General features: G+C 44.3%; 1 protein-coding gene across 2 annotated transcripts in view; it reads right to left on the bottom strand.

The window, feature by feature from the left end:
- Positions 1 to 18,013: 18,013 nt before the first annotated feature.
- MED25 (mediator complex subunit 25) overlaps positions 18,014 to 22,556 on the bottom strand; it is a 1,733,520-nt gene continuing 1,728,977 nt past the window's right edge. For both annotated transcript variants that reach the window (XM_044059360.1, XM_044059361.1), the window contains one exon: positions 18,014 to 18,792. In XM_044059360.1, the coding sequence (XP_043915295.1) occupies positions 18,683 to 18,792 (110 nt within the window). In that variant the 3' untranslated portion in view covers positions 18,014 to 18,682. The remainder of the gene's footprint in view (positions 18,793 to 22,556) is intronic.

The raw sequence follows: 22,556 nt of genomic DNA, 5'->3' as shown, positions 1-22,556 counted from the left end.
GAGACCAGTGAACAAAGAGGAGCCATTGGAGAATTCTCATGTGCAATCTCGGTACAGGGACCAACATGATTGTTGCTGCCATGGTCTCTAGGAGCTGGAGAACCCATCTTGCCTTCGCTTGTCTCAGGGGCATCAGCATGTGTATCTGTTGTTGTAAGACTCTGATCCTTTCCTGCGGTAAAAATGCTCACATTCGAATGGTGTCTAATTCTGCTCCTATAAAGGTGACACGCTGAGAGGGCAATAAAGCAGATTTTTCCCAATTTATTGTTATACCCAACTGGTGACAAAGAGTGATGGTAGCGTCCCTGGTTTGAACTAGTTGATGGCTGGTGGGAGCGGTAAGGAGCCAGTCATCCAGATACAGAAACACCTGGAATCCCTGACGTCTCAAGTGAGCCGTCACCACCGCCATACACTTGGTGAACACCCTGGGGGCTGTGGTGAGACCAAAGGGCAGGGCTCAAAACTGGAAATGACTGGCTCCCAGCTGGAAGCGTAGGTGACTCCTGGATGCCCTGTCCATCTTCACATGGTAGTAAGCATCCTTGAGGTCGATGGAGCACATCCATACCTTACCTCCCAACAATCCGAGAATCGATTGTAGTGTGACCATACGGAACTTGGACTTGTGAACGTAGTTGTTCAGTTGGCTGAGATCTAGTATGGGTCTCAGGTCCTCTGTTCTTTTTGGCACCAAAAAGAATCTTGAGTAAGTCCCTAATCCGATTTGGTCTGAGGGGACACGCTGGATGGCTCCTTTTTCTAGCAGCTGTGAGATCTCTGAGGCTGCTTGATTCCTTTGACTGGGTGGTACGTCTGGGATTTTTCTGATTGGCAGAGGTTCTGATGAAAATGGAATGAGATAACCTCCGGAAATTATTCGTAATACCCATCTGTCCTGGGTAATGCTTTCCCAGGCTTCTGGATATAAGGAAATTCGACCCCTGACTGGCTCCGGATAAGCGCAGTCGGGCACACCCTCAGGAACGAGAGTATGGAGAGCCACGAATGGAATCGTGGTCTCCCGAATTGCAGGGGCCCCCTCTGCCTCTGGGGCGATGTCTCCCTGAATAACCCCCCTCCCCTGCCTCTGGAGGGGGGTTCACCTTGTGCGGCAGGAAAAAACCTCTGTGATTTCTTGAACCACATCTCCCCCCCCCCCCACTGGGCCTTGGGATAAGGCCTAGAAGGAAGGGAAAAACGGACCCCTACGGCAGACAGGGTCTTTCCATCTTGCTCGTACCTGGTGATGGTGTCTTTCACTTTGGTCCCAAACAAAGAGGAACCATCAAAGGGGGCGTCAGTGAAGGAAGACCTGAAGGCCTCCGCAAAGTGACACAGGCGCAGCCAGTCTTGCCTTCTAAGGGTGACCCCTGAGCTTGCTGCCCTACTTGCTCCCTCGGCTGCATACGAAATGAGCCGCATGGATGAGTTAACAATGGAGTTGAGGATAGAGACCTGGGCGTTAACCATCTGAGCCACCGCCTCAGGAACGTTACCCACAAGAGTATCTCCTAACTCTTTGAGGAGATCTCTCTGGAGCCAAGTGAAGTGAGACAGGTAATTCAGCGACCATAATGTAAAGATTGCTGATGAGAGGGTATGCTTCCCGTACCGATCCATGGTCCTAGACTCCTTGTTAGGAGGATGGACGGATGAAGAAGACTCTGCTACTTCCTTCTGTGTGGCTGCCGCCACCACCATGGCATCTACAGGGACTCCTTTAGACAGAAACTCTTTGCCCTGGGTGGCAGAAAGTAACTTGTTGGGATGCCGGGGCACGAGCTCCACAGAATCAGGGTTCTCCCACACTCTTCAACAAATCAGGTCAAGGAGTTCGTCGAAGGGTGGAGACACCCAGGAGGCAGAGGGCTGAGCACCAAAAGCCTTAAGGAATACCGACTCCTCCTCGGAAGGGGCTTTGGAAGGTCAGTCACCTCTTTGTTTCAGTATCTCCAGGATATCGGAGAAGGAAACATCATCAGAGGATGACTTGGGGAACCCCTCCGATTCCCTGAGGTCAGTATCAGAGGTGAGGGACTCATCCTGGGAGTCTATGTGCTGCCTCTTGCATGTTTTCTTTCTGGGGGGCTCCTCAGGCACGAACTCTGAGGGACCCTCAGAAATTTGGGGACCACTCGGGGGGGGGGGGTATCCCTAGGCCCTGGTGCTCTGCTGTCCATGGATGGGTGGTGATCAGAAGCGCTCACCGGAGTGGTGGGGGACAGAGTGACCGACCCACCTGATGTAGCTGACGATCTGGCCAGCATGGTCCGCATAGCCTCGAAGGTCGGCCCCCCCCGAATCCGAGGAGCGAACAGTCTCCGAGGCAATGACAGGGGTCGAAGTTCCCCGAGCAGATGCACCGAGAGGCTCGGGACCAAAATAAGCCCCGAGATGTCCCCCTCGGGCCCGACCGAAGAATCCAGAGTCCTGAACCCCGAGGTCGGAGCCAATGCCGGTACCGATGCCAAAAGGGGCATCGGAGCCGGCCTAGAAACATCACACGGCGCGGAACACTCCGACTCCGAAGACAGAGATGTGCTCAGAGGAGGAATGATCGAAGACGGGGTCAGGACGGGCTCCGGAGCCGACTGGGCCAGAACCGAAAACAATTTTGCCAAAAACAGTGACTGGAGGAGCCTCTGAACCACCTTATCAACATCCACATCCGAAAGGGTCCTGGAGGATTTGGAGGACAGGGATGGAGAATGAGATCTCCTCTCAGGAGAAGCTGGTCTGAGACTGGGCGATCGGCTCCTAGGAGGTTCCAATACAATTGGAGCCGATGCCGGTTCCATCAATACCGACCCTTCCTGCGGCCCCGAGGACAGTGGAGCCGAGGAGGTCAATGCAGTTTTTGAGATTTTCTCCGGGGGCTCCGATGAAGCTGATGGAGCCGGAGATCTCTTTTTTGACTTGCCAGATTTTGACTTTCCACTGGAAGACGAATCCATAGCCTCTTCAAAAGAGGGTTTCAATAGTCCCTTTAAAATTAGCTTATTATTTCTCAATTGGAGAACTCTAGGGCTGAACGCATGACAAAAACTGCAGGATTCCTGCAGATGGATGGCTCCCAAGTAATAGGCACAAATGGAATGCCCATCGGTAATGGACATTTTGTACCCATATTTAGAGCACTTCTTAAAACCCAAAGGTTTGGGCTCCTTGGGATCCTTAGACATCTTAACTACTATGCCCGCAACGCAAAACCAAGTCTAAAAACAATGCACAGGTGTTCACTCTATAAAAAGCGGGAACGACGCTAAATAGTAACCAATACTAAAACAGTGATCAAACACACACCAAAGATCAAGTACAAACTCTGAACAAGGGATTGAAAAACCACAAGGAAAGGAAAGCCCAAACCTCTAACTAAAACGATCTAGACCGTACTCACACAGAAGGCAAACAGAGGAGAACTAGGCCCTCTAACTGAAACGGGCCTAGCCCGAGGAAACAGTCAGTGGGATACCACACAATAAACACAATTCTTGACAAACTTAGACAATTAGCTTTGAAAATAGCTTTTGATAGAAATCAAAACTTTTCTTAAGACATGAAAAAAGAGGGTACTTAGCCACAGCCAAGTGAGACCATGTCTGAGCTACACAAGTGGCAAATGAGATCTGGGGATATGGAGCAGTGCACCATGGGATACCTGCTTAGCCCAGCCAATGAAAGACTTCGAGCTAGTAAAATCGGCCAAGTCGGAGCCGATATTCATCTCTGAACCCACGGGTAAGAATATAGGTGAGATAGGACTACATAACATTGAAGGGTTTCACAGCCATAAGGGCCTGTAACTCAGACACTCTTCTTGCTGAAGTGATGGCTAGAAGTAAAGCTGTTTTCCAAGAGAGGAATTTTAACTCTGCTATAGCAGCAGGCTCAAAAGGGGGAGTGTGAGCTTCTCTAGTACAAAGTTAACATCCCAGGCAGGAGTGGGAGATCTCCTTGGGGGTTTTAAATTGTTAGCTCCTCTCGGGAACTGTTTGATCAGAGGGGTGAGAGAAGAGGGGTGGGCTCAGTATTGTGCTGAGATGGCAGAGACATGAATCTTAATTGATGAGAAGGATAGGCCTTTGTGGAGAAGCTCTGCTAGATAATCTAGGATTTGAGGTAAGGTGGGCACGGCTGTGTCCTCTCCTTGGGACTGGCTCCAAGAACAGTATATTTTCTACTTTTCTGAATAGGATTTCCTAGTACCAGGCCTCCTGGCCTCAAGGATAACATCAAACACCTGTTTGCTGAGGGTTGCTGGTGATGTATTCAGGGAATAAGCCAGGCTGCCAGGTTCAGGGTCTGCAGCTGAGAATGCAAAATCGGTCCCTCCTGCTGGGACAGCAGAGGGGGGGGGGTCTGATGTAGGTGCCAGGGTGGCACTGCTGTCAGACTGTGTAGGAGTGGGTACCAGTGCTGGCGTGGCCAGTCTGGTACAATAAGGAGTGGCCTTGGCCTGTCCTGTTTGATCTTGAGTAGTACTTTTGAAAGGAGGGACAGAGGGGGAAAGGTACAGATTGAGAGGTTTTCCCATGTAAAGGATATGACATGATAGAGACTGTATAAATTAAAATGCTTTCCCCAAAATTACACTGTGTGTACAGTGAAGGAAATGTGCAAGGCCAAACTGCAGTTTTCAAAATAATATGGCTCGCTTTGCAAGAACAGTTATTTCTTGTACATGTTCAGCTTAGATATTAATAACATATAGCTGTGGGCTTACTGTAAAGGCATCCTGTTATTAAAAATAGGAAGCTGACTTTCGTTTAGCTTTCAGATGCAGAAATAAATAAAATACAGACAGTTCAAGTGACACAGATGGCATGGAAAAAACCTTTTGTAAAGTCTTCAGATACAGCAAGGACCAAAAAAAGACATAAAATAATAAACTGTCCAAGCTAAAAATAACCATGGACTTTTTCATAACACAGACAGAAACCAGAAAAACAAGTCACAAAGACATTAAAAACAACATTGGTTGAAAAGAGTATGTAAACTGAACAGTATGTTTCACTCTTCAGTGATGTTTTTGGACTGTGTGTGCATCAGTCTTTTCAAGTGTCTAGCCATGTTCTAATAAAATTACAATAACTCAAAGAATTAACTGTTTGGCAAAAATTTGTGCTAATACAAATAAAAAATAACAGATACAGTACTACAGTGTCTGCCTGGTCACTCCTTATAAACATTTCTTTTAGTGGCGAGACTGTTGGTAACAGGGCATCCACTTTCCATGCTTGGCTGTGGAGAATTCTGGTGCAAAATTTGCTCAATTGATGGTTTTGGGGGGAAGCAAAGAGATAGACTTCTGGTGTCCCCCACTCGTGTATTAGAAGTTTGAATGAGTTGGGTTCCAATTTTCACTCGTGTGGGTCCATTAGATTTCTGCTTAACTCATCTGCCAGTGAATTTTGTTTGCCTGGCAGGAACTTAGCTTGCAGGTGCACTTGATAGCTCAAGGCTGTGTTCCACAGAACCATGGCTAACCTGCAGAGTGGGTAGACTTGATTTCCCCCCTGCTTGTTTATGTACCACATAACTGTGGTGTTGTCTGTCTTTACCAAGAGTTGTCCTGGCAGGATAAGGTATTTGAAGGCTGTCAGTGCATTCTGTAGAGCTAACATTTCTGTTTGATTGATATGCAGGTGAATTTGTCCTGGCCTCCATTTGCCTGCCATGTGAGCCCCCCCCATGCAAAGTCTGATGTGTCTGTTGTCAGGGTTTGGGCGGGGAGTTGAGTGAAAGGGAGTCCCTTGTTGTGGCTGCAAGCCTCTGCCCACCAAAGGAACTCTGCCCTTAGGCAAGGATTGATAGGAATCACTGTTTCCAGGTCCTGAGAATGTTGACACCAGAGACTTTTAAGTACCAATGAAGTTTCCTCATATGCAGTCATGCATATGGAATTAGTAGAATGCATGAGGCCATGAACCCTAGAGCTTGCAGTATTTTTCTTGCAGATAGCTGGTTTGGGTGGCCAGTAGTTTGAAGTAATTTGTCAAATAAACCTGCTTTTCTGGAGTGAGGAATGCAATCTGGGAAGCTGTGTTCAAGCGTGCTCCCAGGAATACAATCTTTTGGCTGGGTACAAGATGTGATTTCTTTTCGCTGATGATATAACCCATAGAAGTTAGGAGTCTCTTTACAAACGTCAGGTGCTGATGTAGCAATTCCGGACTGTCTGCCTGAATCAGGCAATCGTCCAAGTATGGGTAAATTTGAATATTTCTCTGCCTGCAATATACAATGGCTGGAGCCAGGCACTTTGTGAATACCCTGGGTGCAATAGATAAGCCAAAGGGAAGTGCAGAGAAAGTACAGTTGTGAACACTTACCATAAATGTGGATGTTCGAGTGTATTCACTGTTGCAGTCATTACATTTGGGTTATTTGTCTGCAGGTAGCCCTTAGCTGGCCTGAATATCAAAGTCTTGGAATCCTGCGTCGGATGCTCTTTCTTCTTCCATGACGTCAGATTGTCAGGGGTATAAAACATGCAGCTGATGCCATTACATCAGTTTTTCTTGCCCCAGATGTCAGGTGCCCCACAATGGGAAGCAATTATATATGTTAACACCTCCATCAGAAAGCAAATACACCAGAAAGCTTAAAACAAGAAGGAAAGGTAGAGCTACGAGAAGTCTGGGGGCTGGAGGGAGGGTAACCAGGACTGCAACAGTGAATACACTTGAACATCTAAGTGTACACAACTGTACTATGTTCTTCGTGTTTCACTGTTGCAGTCATTACATTTGGGTTGATTCCCAAAGCTACGGAAAGGAGGAGGAGGAAGTTAAAGAGAATTAGGGCCAGCTATTAAGCCCTGCAAGACTGCAGTGGCAAAACCAGCTCTGGATTTAGAAAAAATGGGCATGTGGTAATGCTTGGTGAAGATATGTATAGAGCTCCAGGTAGCAGCTTCTAGGATGTCCCTGGTAGGGACTCCACTGAAAAAGGCTGTAGAGGTAGATGCAGCCCTGGTGGAATGTGATCTTATCCCCTGTGGGGAAGGTTTTCCATGGTGCTTACAGCAGAAATGAATGCAATGGGCTATCCATTTAGAAATGGTTTGCTTTGAAATGGCCTACCCCTCTGCCCTATCAGCAAAGCCAACTAGCAGCTGTTCAGATTTTCTGAGAGGCTTAGTCCTGTCCAAATAAAATCTAAGTTGCCTGTGCACATCCAAAGAGTGCAGTATTTGTTCTCCTTTGTTTTGTGGATAAGAGAAAAAGGTAGGCAAATGAATGGACTGATTAAAGGCCACACTAGACACCACCTTGGGCATAAAGGAAAGGTTGGTCCTGAGGAAAAACCTGTCTGCATGGAAGATAATGAAGGGCTCCACTGCCATGAGGGCATGTAATTCAGATACTCTTCTTGCTGAAGTGATGGCTAGAAGGAAGGCTGTTTTCCAAGAAAGGAATTTCAACTCTGCAGTTGCAGCTGGTTCAAATGGAGGGAGAGTGAGCTTTTCCAATAAAAGTTAAGGTCCCAGGCTGGAGTGGGGGCTCGCCTGGGGGGTCGTACATTTTTAGCCCCTCTGAGGAATTGCTTTAACGGGGTGAGAGAAGAGTGGTAGTTCAGTATTATAATGTGCTGAAATTGCAGAGGCATGAATTTTAATTGACAAGAAGGATAGGCCCTTGTGGAGCATTTCTGTTAAGTACTGGAGAATACGAGGTAAACTAGGCACTGTAGTGCCCATACTTTGGGTCTGGCTCCAGGAACAGTATCTTTTCCACTTTTCAGCATAGGATTTTCTAGTACTAGGTCTCCTTGCTTCCAGAATGACCACTAGCACCTGCTTACTGAGGGATGCTACTGGAGAGCTCAAGAAATTAGCCAGGCTGCAAGGTTCAGGGTTTGAAGTTGAGGATGCAGAATCTGGCCCGCCTGCTGGGACAGCAAGGAAGGTGTCTGAGGTAGATGCCATGGATCTAGCAGAATCATGCTGCGCAAGAGGGGGTACCAGTGCTGGCGAAGCCAGTCTGGTGCAATAAGAATTGTACTTGGTCTGTCCGGTTTGATCTTTAGCAGAACCTTCGAGAGGAGAGGCAGAGGGGGAAAGCCATAAACCGAGGCTTTCCCAGGTGAAGGACAGGGCATCCACTTTCCAAGCTTGAGTGTGGGGAGTCCTTGGGGAGTCCTTGTGCAGGATTTGTCCAACTGTTATTTCTGGGGAGAGGCAAACAGGTCTATCTCTGTAGTCTCCCATTTGTTCCTCATGAGGTTGAATACTTTTGGTTCCAGTTTCCATTCCTGTGGGTCCATGAGATTTCTGCTTAGGTCATCTGCCAGTGAATTTAGCTTGCCTGGCAGAAATTGAGCTTGTAGGTGCACTTGGTAGCTCAGGGCTGTGTTCCACAGAGCCATGGCTAGTCTGTAGAGAGGGTATGAGTGGGATCCCCCCTGCTTGTTTATGTACCACATAACTGTGGTGTTGTCTGTCTTTACCAATAATTGTCCTGGAAGGAAGTGGTTCTTGAAGGCTGTCAGGGAATTCTGTACAGCTAACATTTCGTTTTGGTTGATATGCAGGTGCTTCTGACTCAGGATCCAGTTGCCCTGAATGCATTGCCCTGCCATGTGAGCCCCCATGCATAGTCTGATGCATCTGTAGTCAGGGTTTGGGCGGGCAGGGGGTAGATTGAAAGGGAGCCCCTTGCTGAGGTGGCAGGCCTCTGCCCACCAAAGGAACTCTGTCTTTATACAAGGAATGACAGGAATCATTGATTCCAGGGCCTGAGAATGTTGACACCATAGGCTTTATAGATACCATTGTAGTTTTCTCATATGCAGTCTTGCACATGGAATTAGTAGAATGCAAGAGGCCATGAACCCTAGGGCTTGCAAAATTTTCCTTGCAGATAGCTGGGTCTTTGTGGCCAGTGGTTTGAAGTAGGCTGTCAAATAAACTTGTTTCTCTGGTGTGAGGTAAGCCATCTGGGAAGTTGTGTTCAAGCTTGCTCCCAGAATACAATCTGTTGGCAGGGTACCAGATGAGATTTCTTTTCGTTTATGGTGTACCCCAGCGAGGTTAGAGGTTTCTTTACAAATGCCAAATGCTTTAATTGCATGTCCTGGCTTTCTGCCTGAATTAGACAATCATCTAAGGTATGGGTATATTTGAATATTTCTCTGCCTGCAAAATGCAATGGCTGGAGATAGACACTTTGTGAATGCCCTGGGTGCAGAAGATAAGCCAAAGGGAAGTGCAGAGAACTGATACTGCATGGAGCCTGCTCTGAAGCGTAGGTATTTCCTGCAAGATTCCCTTATTGGAATTTGTCGGTAAGGCTCCTTTAAGTCTAAGGTTGCCAACCAGGCATCTTTGCCTAGCATAGGAAGCAGCTGTTGAAGTGTTAGCATTTTGAATTTTGGGATTGCCAAAAAGGTGTTTAGAACAGAGAGGTCCAGGATAGGATGCCAGGAGCTGTCTTTTCTGGGTACCAGGAAAAGTCCTGAGTAAAAACCTTGTCCCCTTTCTTCTGCTGGGAGAGGCTGAATAGCCTTAATACTTAGAAGAGAAAGAGCCTGCTGCTGAGCCTCTGCCCACTGATTTTGGGGTAGGTCTGGCCAACCGTTTGAGGTTGGTAAGGTGTGGAAGTGGAATTTATATCCTTGGAAAACTATATTTAAAACCAATTTGTCCTTGGTAATGAGTTCCCAGTTTTTTGCATGCAGGGCGAGCTTTCCTCCTAAGGAAGCAGACAGTTAATCAGGGCTTGGAAGGGTTAAAGTTAAGTCATTGTGATATTTTTCCATTGGGGGGGTGTCTTACTACTTCCAGCTTTGGAAGTGGGAGCCCCCCACTGCTTAGGCCTGTGGGTACCTTGGGACTGTAGCCTAGGTGGTCTGCTGTTCCTGGGTTTGGACTGAGAAGGCCTGGAAGAGACAGGAAAGGACCAATTCTTAGAAGGCCAATGCCTGCTAAATCTGGGAGGCTGAACTTGCAAGAAATGTTTAACAGTTTGCATATATTTAGCTTTTTCCTCCATCTTTTTAAGGACTTCTGCTTTGTTATCAAAGAGGCGGTCTTGGTTTAAGGGAGCATCCAGTAATTTAGCTTTAACATGATCTGGCAAATTCTGCTCCCTAAGCCAAGCATATCTTCTAAGCACAGACCCAGTGACATCAGCCCTGATAAAGAGGCAAAACCATACTGCAAAGAATGTTTACCAACTTGTTCAGCAGAGCACATTAAATCCTGTAATTATTTATTTTCAGCACAGACAGGAATCAAAATCATTTTCTGTTTAAGTAGTCCCATAATATGCTGCTGATACTTTAACATATGAAACTGGCAGTTTAAGGCCCTAATGGCCAAAGTAGCAGAAGTGTATACCTTCTTAACCCATCTGTCCAAGGCCCTGGAATCTCTATCAGAGGGGGTAGGGTTTTTGGCAGAAGTAGCCTTAATGCCTTTAGGTCCTTCGGAAATGGTCTCTGGGTCCGCAGTAGGATTCTTGAAAAGGTACTTGTGAGAGTCAGGTACCTGTCAGGCTTCCTGGGAGCTGGAGGTAAAGTGTCTGGGGCCAGGCTAGATTCCAAGAAGGCATCATCTACAATGTCCAGGACTGGAGGGGTAGCTAAAGGCTTGTGTTGAGGGGGGAGGAGTAAGAATTCCCTAAGCCTCTTTTTGGAATCAGAGTAATCCTCGCTTTCCCAATGGAAATGCTCCCTAAGAGTATGCAAGGTTTCACCAAAAGAAAAATCTTCTGGAGGGGAAGCAGAGGGAATGGAATCATCTGCATCAGAATAGTACAATTTTGTACCTACCATAAATGTAGATGTCCAATAGGTATGCAACTGCAATCCTTACATATGGGTTGTCCTGCCTCAGGCAGCCCTTCGGTCGGCCGGATTCCAAAGTCTGGGTCCGGCGTCGGCTGATGTCACCCTTTCCCCGACGTCAGAGCGCCTGGGGTATAAAAGCATCAGCCGACGCCATCTTCTTCAGTGTTTCTTGCCCCAGATGCCAGGTGCCCTCTAAGGAAGGCTAAATTTTGAAAATAGAGAAAAAATTCCAGACAAGTACAACAACATAAAAACAAATACACCATAAAAGATTACCCCAGGTAACTAAAATGAGGGGTAGAAACCCAAAAGAATACCACAGAGGGGTAGGTGGGAGGGAAAACCTGACTGCAGTTGCATACCTATCGGACATCTACATTTATGGTAGGTACAAAACTGTACTATGTCCTTCAAGGATGCAACTGCAGTCCTTACATATGGGTTGAATACCATAGCCAACCTGGGGGGTGGTAGGCACTAAGACAAAGATGGTGTAGCTAAAATGCCCTGCAGGACTGCAGAAGCAAACCCTGATCTGGATCTGGAATATAAAGGCAGGTTGTAATGTTTGGAAAATGTATGCACGGAGCTCCATGTAGCAGCTTCTAAAATGTCCTTTGTTGCCACTCCTCTTAAAAAGGCTGTGGAGGTGGCTGTAGCTCTGGTGGAATGTGGAATGTGGCCTGATGTCAGCTGGCACAGTTTTTCCATGAAAAGAGTAGCAGAATCAAATGCAATTTCCAATCCATTTAGAAATTGTCTGTTTGGAAATTGCTTTTCCCTGCAATCCAGCAGCACAAGCTACAAAAAGTTGGTCAGATTTTCTGAAAGACTTAGTTCTGTCCAAGTAGTAGCGCAACTGTCTGTGTATGTCCAAGGTGTGCAGAAGTCTCTCTCCTTTATTTTGAGGATTGGGAAAGAAGGTAGGCAGGTGAATAGCTTGATTCAGGTACACCCTGGATACCACCTTTGGCATGAATGACGGATTGGTTCTCAAAGAAACTGTCCTGATGGAAAATGAGAAATGGTTGTATTGCCGTAAGGGCCTGTAGCTCAGAGACTCTTCTTGCTGAGGTTACTGCCAGAAGGAAAGCTGTCTTCCAAGACAGAAATTTCAACTCTGAAGATGCTGCTGGTTCAAAGGGAGGAAGAGTTAATTTTTCCAGCATGAAGTTAAGGTCCCATGCAGGCACTGGTGGTTTCCTTGGAGGGTTGATGTTCTTTATACCTCTTAGAAACTGTCTTAGCAATGGGTGAGAAAATACAGGCGGATCAGTGTTATATTTGGCAGATATTGCTGAAGCATGTATTTTTATGGAAGAATATGAAAGGCCATTGTGGAGCATTTCAGCCAAATATTCTAGGATTTGTGGAATGCTCATCACTGATGGGTCTTGACCCTTTTTGCTGTCCCAGATAAGAAATCTCTTCCATTTTGCTGAGTATGTTTTTCTAGTGGAAGGTCTGCGCGCCTCCAGAATGATATCTTTTACCCTTTTGGAAAGTGTATCCTGAGGAATAGTCATGGAATCTTCCAAGCTGTCAGCTTCAATGTTTTCAGGCTGGGGTGTAGTGTCCTGTAATTGTGCTGTGTCAGAAGAAGTGACCTTTGAGGAAGGAGCCACGGATTGGTGTGTGTCAAGCTCCGTAGCAGTGGGTAGCAGTGTTGTCTTGGCCAGTCTGGAGCTATCAGTATGACTTTCGGTTGCTCTGTCTTGATCTTTAGTAACACCTTGGTCATCAAAGGAAGAGGTGGGAAGGCATATAGTGTTAAAGAGTTCCAACTGAAGGAGAGAGCGTCCAACTTCCATGCTTGAGGATGGTATGCCCTTGTGCAAAACTTTTTCAGATGGTGATTGACGTGGGAGGCAAAAAGATCTATGTCCAGCCTGCCCCATGCTTGAGTTATTTGTAAGAAAATGTCTGGATGCAACATCCATTCGTGTGGATCCATGATGTTTCTGCTTAGGCTGTCCGCCAGAACATTGTCCTTCCCTGGTACAAACTGGGATTGTAGCTCTATTTTTAATTGTAGGGAAATATCCAAGAGATTCATTGCCAGTCAGCAAAGAGGGTAAGAATGGGTACCTTGCTTGTTTATGTACCACATAATGGTGGTATTGTCTGTCTTTATTAGTAGATGGCCCTGATGCATGAACTTTTCGAAGGCCTTGATTGCATGTATCACTGCCAGCATTTCTTTTTGGTTGATGTGCAGGTGCTTTTCTTTTTGTGTCCATTGTCCTTGAATGCATCTGCCCTCCATGTGCGCCCCCCATCCATGGTCTGAGGCGTCTGTTGTTATGGTTTGACTTGTATGAGGCTTGCTGAAAGGCAGACCTTTGTTTATCTGGCTTGCTTGAGCCCACCACAGAAATTCCTTTTGAAGGCATAGAATGAGTGGGATCAATGCTTCCAGGCTGTGGCTGTGTTGAGACCATAGACTTTTTAGATGCCATTGTAGTTTCCTCATATGCAGCCTTGCATGTGGAATCAGAAGAATGCAAGATGCCATGAAACCCAGGGCCTGCAGGATTTTCCTTGCAGTCATCTGGGTGTGTGTTGCTAATTTTCTGAAGTATTCTGGTAATTGCTTTTGTTTTTCTTTTGTCAGAAACGCCATCTGGGTGTTTGTGTCCAGTGTGGCACCCAGGAAAGTTATTTGTTGGGATGGTACGAGACTTGATTTCTGAATATTGACTGTGTATCCCAAGGCCTGCAGTAGGTGAATGACAGTCCAAGTTTTTTAACAAGGCTTGTTGGCTGTCCGCTTGTATAAGGCAGTCGTCCAGGTAAGGGCATATTTGTATCCCCTGAAGTCTGCAATGTGCAATTACTGACGCCAGGCATTTCGTGAACACTCTGGGCGCAGTAGATAAGCCAAAGGGCAATGCTGAGAATTGATAATGCTCTGAGCCTGCAAGAAATCTGAGGTATCTTCTGCAACTTTGTCTGATTGGGACATGCAGGTATGCCTCCTTGAGGTCCAGAGTTACCAGCCAAGACCCCTTGCCCAGCATGGGAAGGAGTTGCTGTAAAGTCAGCATTTTGAATTTTGGCACAATAAGGTAAGTATTCAGTGCGGACAAGTCCAGAATGGGTCTCCATTGGTTTTCTTTTCTTGGAACAAGGAACAGTCTTGAATAAAATCCTTGGCCTTGTTCTGCAGAAGGAACCTTCTCTATTGCTCTTATTTGAAGTAGGTTTGTTATTTGTTTGAGTGCCTCTGCCCTTTGATTTGGTGGCAGGTTTGGCCTGCCATGTCTTGTTGGTAGTGTATGAAAATGGAATCTGTATCCTTGGTCTATTATGTCCAGTATCCATTTGTCCTTTGTAATATTGTGCCAATTTTGTGAGAATAAAGATAATTTTCTGCCCAAAGGTGCTTCTAATTGAGCCCTGGATGGCAGAGTCAAAGTCAAGTCATTGAGATTGTCCTTGCGGAGCAGTGGAAGGTCCTGCCCCACCTCTCTGGTTCAGAGGCTGCCATTGACGTCCTCTGTAGGAGCCTCAAGTTTGCCCTCTACCTCTGCCACGTCTGTTTTTGCCTCTTTGAAATTTGTCTGTCTGGAAAGGACCAATGCTTAGAAGGCCAATTCCTGCTGAATCTTGGAGGCTGTACCTGGAGGAAATCTTTGACTGTTTGCACTGATTTTGCCTTTTCCTCTATTTTCTTTAAAACCTCTTGTGCAGTAGCATCAAATAGCTTATGTTTCTCTAGTGGTGCGTCCAAAAGCTTAATTTTCACATGGTCTGGCAATGTTTGTTCCTTTAACCAAGCATGTCTGCGTATGACCGCACCTGTCATTGTGTCATTGCTGCTCTACATGAAGCTTCCAATGCATCATATCCACACTGAAGGAAATGGTTGCTAACCTGCTGAGTATTATGAACCAATTCCTGTAACCCCTTTCTATCTAATGGTTCAGGGGAAGCCAATTTCTTTTGCAAGTCATCCAACATGTAATCCTGATACTGAATCATATGAAATTGACAATTTAATGCTCGCATAGAAAGGGTGGAAGATGTTTATACTTTCTTGCCCCACCTTTCTAAAGCCCTAGAATCTCTCTACTATTGTCTGATCTGATTAATATACAGTGATTAACTAGAAATATATGGACTGAAAATCTTCCACACAGAGAAGTTTCTTACACTGTTTTAATTATTAACTTTTACTGACATCGGTAAGGAGCAAGAAAAAGTTTCCTCAATGGGGTACTTAGCTTTAGTTGAAGACTTTGGTTCTGAAACTCGAAAACAAAAATTAAAGGATTCGGCTGACCGGCACTTGGGAACTGCTTCTGCTTCGGGCACCGCACGGCAAGAAAGACTGTGGTAATGGTGTCGGCTGCATGTTTTATACCCCTGACGACCTGACGTCATGGAAGAAGGGACATCAACCGACACAGGACCCAAGACTTTGTTAATCAGACCGACTGAGGGCTACTGCAAGAAGATAACCCAAATGTAATGACTGCAACAGTGAAACACGAAGAACATCTGAATGAGAGAAGAGTCCACAGAGAACCTCCGGTATTTCCTGAAAGTCAGCTTTACAGGGATGTGAAGGTAAGCATCCTTGATGTCTAAGGTGGCCATGAACCCTTGAGGGAGGAGGAGTGGGAAGAGAGTTGGCAAGGTAAGCATCCTGAATGTTGGTACCTGAAGGAAGAGGATGAAAAGAGAGAGGTCCCAAATTGGCCTCCAGGGACTGTCTTTTCTTGGAACCAGGAAAATCCAGGAATAAAAGCCTCTTCCCACAGCAGACTGAGGAATTATTTGAATGGTGCATTGAGTCATAAGGTTGTCTAGCACTGGTTGTAAGAGGGAGAGCTATTCTTTTGGGGGATGTGGGATTCCCTTTCTCTTTGGTGGAATGAGCCAGGTCATGAAGCACCCGTCTCTTATTATAGAAAGGCCCCACTTGTCTGAAGTAAGAAGTCTCCACACTTGGAGACAGTGAGAGAGACGCAGTAAGAGAGGGACAGAGGGAGGTGGTGGGGATCCAAGGATGGTAGGTAGTCACACACTTACCTGCCTTGTCTTGAAAGAGCAACCTCTGACTGGTAGATGTGGTGGCTCTGGTAGGAGTGGGTTGCTTCCTAGAGGTTTTCTAAGCCTAGAAGAGGTGGCTGTTCCGAGAGTGTTTTCTGATAAATTGAGTTATGGCTGGATAATTCCTCTGAAATTTTGGAATTGGGGAAACCAGCAGGTGTTTTAAATCTTGCATCTCTTTCCCCTTTTGTTGTAAAGACTTGAATAAGTCTGCCACTTTTTCTCCAAACAGGGCTGTATTGCCCTAAGAAGCATCTACCAGCTTAGCTCTGAAATCTTCCTGTAGGGGTCGGAGACATAGCCAAGAATACCTTCTTAAGGAGATACTAATGCTACTGACCTGGCTGAGGCCGCAGCAGCATCACAGCTGCACTTGATAGAGTGCCTGGTAACCTGAGAAGTAAGGGCAACTAGGGACCACAGCTGAGCTTTGGCTGCAGAGTCTGGGGAGTCGGACAATTCCTTGGAAATCTTCTCTAACAGGAACAAAGCATATGTAGCCATACGTGTCTGATAATTAGTTGCTCTGAAAATCAGAGTAGCAGAAGTATATATTTTCTTACCCAGGCACTTCATGGTTTTGCTGTTCTTGTCAGCAGGGAGGAGGGTGGTAGCTTAGAAGCCTTGTCAGCAGAAATGGAAATTGTGGCAGAGTCTGCAACAGGACACTTTATAAGGAATTTTGCAGTCTCAGGGACTTTATAAAACCTATCCAGGTCTGCGTGGGGCAGGTGACTGGGAGTCCAAGTTCACGGATACTGCTGAGAAGGCATCCAGAAAAGCAGGAAGAATGGGAGGAAGAGCAGTAGATTGGGGAATCCATCTGGATGGGGTCATAATACCTCTTTTGTACCTCCTTCATTTCTGATGATTCCCACTTAAAATGCTCCTTCATTTTAGCTATAGTTTCCCCACGTTATATTCTCGGCTGGGGAGTCAGGTTCAATAGATTCTTCCTCTGGGGAGTCATATCATAGAGGAGAAGGCAGCTGGGAAGCATAAGACAGGGATTCTTCAGAAAAAGAATCAGAGGTTTGTTCCTCTTCCGTCAGAGAGGGATCTGATGTCTGAGGCCTGGGGCTCAGGATAGGAGGAATTGTGGAAATCCTAGGTGTAATAGGCCGTAAGGCCATAAAGGCATTAACAGGCTTTGACTGAAAGCCTGCTAATCCAGGGTACAGTTAGTAGCTAGAGACACACGCTTCCTCTTTTCCTTCTTTTTGAGCGATGGCCTAGTGGGCATCTGAACAGAGGAAGGCCTACTGTCGGACGACTGTAAAGGAACGGAGGGATCCTACTGAAATCACAGGCTCCCCCTCGGCGTAGGAAACAGACATTGGAAAAGCCTCAGTGGACGTGCCCTCCATGCAGGATCATGCAACTTCTGTATAGATACCTGCTCTATCTGAAGCAGAGGAGGCTGAGCATTCAGCCAGGCCAACGTCAGCCACAGGAGGCACAGCGACAATAGCCGGCCTGACGGTCTTGGCCTTCTTTTTTGGTGGTTCGGTAGGCAAGTCGGCAGAACCCTCCAACGCTAATTGTTTCATACATTGGTTTTCCAAATAAAAGTCAAGTGCGTGGAGTCAGCTACAGAGAGTTTCGGGCACAAACGCCCTGAGCAAAATCAAGGCTCATTTATCTAAGCTATAAAGCTGGCTGTCAGAAAATTCAGAACAGTCCAACAGCATATTAAAGACAATGAAAAAAATATCTGCATATATATTTATATACATGTGTGTATACATATATATATATATATATATATATATATATATATATATATATATATATATCTATACACACACACACATACAGATATAGATACGTATCTCTCTCTCTCTCTCTCTATATATATATATATATATATATATATATATATACACACATACAGATATAGATACGTATCTCTCTCTCTCTCTCTATATATATATATATATATATATATATATATATAAATATACATATATATAAATATACGTGCGTGTGTGTGTAGATATATATATATATATATACACACACACACACACACATTTTATATATATAAAAAAACATGTATCATCCATATAAAATTCTACTGATACAATATACTTTTTTCCCCAACTGCACTGGTGGAAGTATAATATCCAGTGAATTTCTGGCACATCACAGTGGATAAAGACTAGAAGCATCTTTATTAAATGGACAAAAATAATTAAAAAAAAAAAAAATAGAGGGGACAACAGCTCCATTCGTGGAAATAGACTGAATTAATAAAACTTATCTTTAAGCTAATGTGTATGTTACAAAGGGTGACATTCAGAGAGATGATAATTAGACACGAAGAAAAATGTGACAAGTTACAATCGCATGAAATGTGTAAAACAATTGTGCTGGACTCTTTCATCTTGGCTTGTGGATCTCTTATCTCAATGGTTTTCCAACTTTTCAAATAAAAAGAATGCTAGGGATCAACAATTTTTAAAGCCAAGTGGGAATCTAGCATTATGATTGTTTGCAGAGCTGAATGTACAGTTACTAGAAGACACTGCATCCTAAATGGAGTTCAACAGCAGCTAAGTGACGAGACTACGTTGATGGAGTTTCAGAAATCTGTACAGTACCTTAATAACAGTTCAATTAATTCTAAGATTCTGAAAGAAATGTTATTTTCTTTGGACAGTATCACCATTGTGCATATGTTTGAGACAAAAATGATTGATCTGGTGATGCAAGCTTCAGTTTCACTTCCAACTCCTTTACAATGCAGAACAATGAATTGTTCAACAAAGTTGTAGCTGCTAAAGAGACTAGTACAGGTGGAAAGGACAGTCAAATTCTGCCTTCAGATGAGGTCCCTGAGTATGTCTTCTTCCATAACACTTGGCGGTTGAATTTGCTGTAATCCTGGCTGAGGAATGGGGCCTCGTGTCCCAGGATTCATCATCACTGCACCTGAAAGTAAAATAATATTGTATGAATGACAGTAGCTCACATTCTCCCTATCAGTTGTCTGTTTCAGGTTAATATACATCAAGTAATCACACAATTACTTAATCTGACTAGTTTACTCCTGTTACATATTCTGGCATAACAAAAAAGAAAACTGCAGAAGGTTAATAAATACTGGCATGTCACAAGGGAAGTAATGCATCTACAACAATAACTACCAAATGTGAAATTCAGTTTGCTTACCAAAAATCTGCTTGATTTCAGTCATGGATTTTACGGATTTTCTACCTTTTTTAAAACAATTTATAATGAAGTATCTTTTAAAATATTCAGTTTTAACTCTATTACACTTTTTCCATGAAACAAAAAATTCTAAGGCAGTTCAGTGATGTAACTGCCGTCATTAAAATGCTTAACATCAGAGTTCACAGGTATTTACAAGACTACTGATCCGTGGTGATTTTCGGAAGCCTAGCCAAACATTCCTGTGATGTTTTCAACCCTCATATTGTAAGTGCAAATAACTGAGAGATGAGCAGAACATCTAATGTTGCCCCTATCAAGAGACAAGGATGGTAAATCAGGGTGAATTTGCAGTTATCCATACATTTGCTCACATTACGTTTGGAGTTTAAGAGAAGTACTTAGTTTTATGTGGACAGAAAGGGAAATCCAAAGAAGAGGTATTGTCTGTGATACATACATATCCCACCAAAATGTTCTACTTATGTTGCAAAAGAGACTGAGATGCCTTGTGTGTGTGTTTATGCCCCAGGTTAGACTTGTAAATACACAGTAGGTCTGACAAGGAAAGGTTTGTTGAGGCACTGTATATGCCAGGCAGCGATAGAGGGAAAAGGCTTTGAGATGGTCCACATAGTTTTTATGATTCAGGCCCCTGGGACTACCGTGGTTAGCGTTGTCACCTCACACAGCAAGAGGTTCTCCAGTTCGATTCTCAGCTGAAGTGCCTTCTGTGTGACACAAAGGGGTTTTGGGCTAGGCTCCTTAGGTCTCCTAGACTGCATGTCTAGTAACTACCTACAAAGCTATAAAGAAGTTGAGAGATAAGGAAGAATGTTTCAATTTTGAGTCTCCAAAAGTCCATATTATTCTCTACATTGCCAAGTTTTTCTTTCTTTTTTCTTTCCATAAATGTCCATGGTAAATACTGAATCATATTAATTAATCTAAAGAATTTTTTGTATGCAGGAAGGAATAGTTATCAAACATGCTGTAAACCTCCAAGATGAAAATGATAGCAAGTGGTCCACATTTTGCCAATTTGTTCTGCACTGTAATAAGTACTGCTCTGCATTTTGGAGTCAAAAGGATGGGTTGGCTAGTACCTGAATACAGGACTGTGTGGCCCCCTTATTTTTTATTTTTACTGAGAGCTAGACATTTGAGATTTGGTGTGGCTGTCTGAGGAGGAAAAATGCAACTGATGCTATTTCCTTACTATTCTGGCTTTGCAGGACTGATGTGATTTGTGTCCAGAATCTTGGAACAACAGAATGTGTGCCTAGTGTTTGTGGGGAACTTGGCTAAAATGCATTACACAACCATCATTTTTTATCACAGTTTGACATATGAAGTGTAAACAGAAGTGGCTATAACTGTAGGGTGTTTGCATGAAACAAATCTGAATTACTGTGACTGTTACTACTACTACTGCTATTTTACCACAATCAGACATCTAAGGTATACAATCAGTAACATGGAGGCTTCTGTGACCCCTCTGCTGTTTGACCACTATTATGAACAACAGTTACTGATGTGTTGTGGCAGTAGTACTGTCACACAATGTACTGTAAAGCACTTGGCGAAGTGTCAAACTAGTACTGCTATGGCTTATGTGTGCGTGCATCTGTGGTGTACCTAAGAGTAACATGTTGGCCCTAACTTCTTTCACTTTCCTTCACAAAAGGCTGCCATTACGCTTGGGTATGGGTGGCGAGGACTGTTGCAGTGGCATAAGGCTATCATCACAACATCAGCTTTGCTCACGATAGGTGGCTATATTCAGTGATCTGGTGTGCGTGAAATCAATTGCTCATTGGCATAGTAGTACAGTGAGTAGTGGTTGCCATTACACTGTGTGTGTGTGTGTGGGGGGGGGGTCTGGGGTTATTACTCTGTCTCATAATCAAACCTCAGAATGCTTTGAAGAGAACACTGCTATAACTTGTGCAGGGGCTGAGATCACAGTGGTCATACATTCCTCACAAACCATAGAGCTGTGCACAAAAGATTATTACATCTTGTGTTGGGGCTGGGAACAGTGCAATCATTATTTCTTTCACTTTTCTTGCAGACTTCTGAGGTGTACAAAGAAGATCACTTCGGGTTGTGCAGGAGCAGTTTACTATCCAGGAGCAACAAGCACATAAATTACTAAGCTCACGTTTTTCCACTTTCCGTGGCTATCTTTTGAGGTGAGAGTATGGAGGCATGGTGTTTATATACATATGACAACAATGGGTTGAAATATGTTACTGCATTCTATTTACTGTTTCAGCTTTGTACCAGGCTAACATCAGAGGGGAACACAGAAGGTGGCTCCTTTTTGGGGGTAGGAGTGAGGAGGCATGCTATGTAAACGTATGACTGCAACCACTTGAAATAAATGATTGTTGCACTTGGGACTTTGCTTTCATCATAATCTAATGTCAGAGATGGCAGCTTTTTTTATTTTGTGGTGGGGTGGGTATAAGGAGGCGGCAGGCAGAAGTCCTAAATAGGATTTGTGAATTCTTACAAAGTATCTTCTCTGTGTGTTATGAGATACAATTTTGACAGCTTTAAACTTGAGCTTTGGACACAACTTAATTCTTTGAAAGAAAAAATAAAGTTTTTCATTACACATGATTTTTGTTCAGGTCATCTCTGGATCAAAAATTGGAAACATGCTCTAAAATACACTTCACAGCAACTACAACCCCATGGCTTCTTTTGATCATCAGGCCCCCAGACACAAAGCTTAATTAAATTATTTCCTACATATTTATTAATATACTGCCTTGTTTATGATGCACTGAAAAGATGCAAGGAAAAATTAACACTCAACAGTAAAACTAACTTCTTAGTCATAATTTTTTGTGCAAGCCATCATTGGGTGAAAAGTTTATTTAAAAAAAGCTCTAAAATGCACTTCATCAAGAAAACATGGCTTCTTGAAAAAGCTGAAGAGTAAGGCAAAATATGAGAAAATGAAGAAAAAAAGTAATCTGCAGGGTGTGGGGCCTGAATGGGGTAAAAATGGAGGGGGGGGGGCACTGGAACACATATGCATGGGTTTGCCATGGAGCCCTTCTCCTATGGCACAATTTCAACAAAGACCATCCCTGTACACTGGGTTGTTGCAATGTAACATCATTGCAAGTAAGTGCCAGTTATTGTGAATGAACCTCTGTGGAATGGGCCAGCTTGGTGTCTTTCAGGCCTGTCATAATGGAAAAGCATTGTAACAACAGTTCAGTCTGTGTGTACTACTACTAAAGCTTTCAAACATGTGTGAAAAAGGTTGCTTAGGAGGGGTGGTAGTGACAACATGATATTCAGAATGGAGTGCCCAGGGGAACTCCAACTTTTCATTTGCTAAGTATTCCCAAAATGCTAACATTAGCCCTGGACCTCTTAATGATATGCTATAATGTATTCCAGCCTAAAACTAGTTAGAACAAGCTCAGCATAAAACGCTAGAAAACAGGCCACTTTGATTAGCACAAAAATAAAAACAACTTAGGATGCAGACTGAATCATAA

The sequence above is a fragment of the Protopterus annectens genome, chromosome 17.part0 (assembly GCF_019279795.1).
Source record: "Protopterus annectens isolate FY-2018-M chromosome 17.part0, PAN1.0, whole genome shotgun sequence".
Classification (NCBI taxonomy): domain Eukaryota; kingdom Metazoa; phylum Chordata; order Ceratodontiformes; family Protopteridae; genus Protopterus; species Protopterus annectens.
The sequence above is the reverse complement of the archived record's forward strand: the minus strand, read 5'-3'. Positions and strand labels throughout refer to the sequence as shown.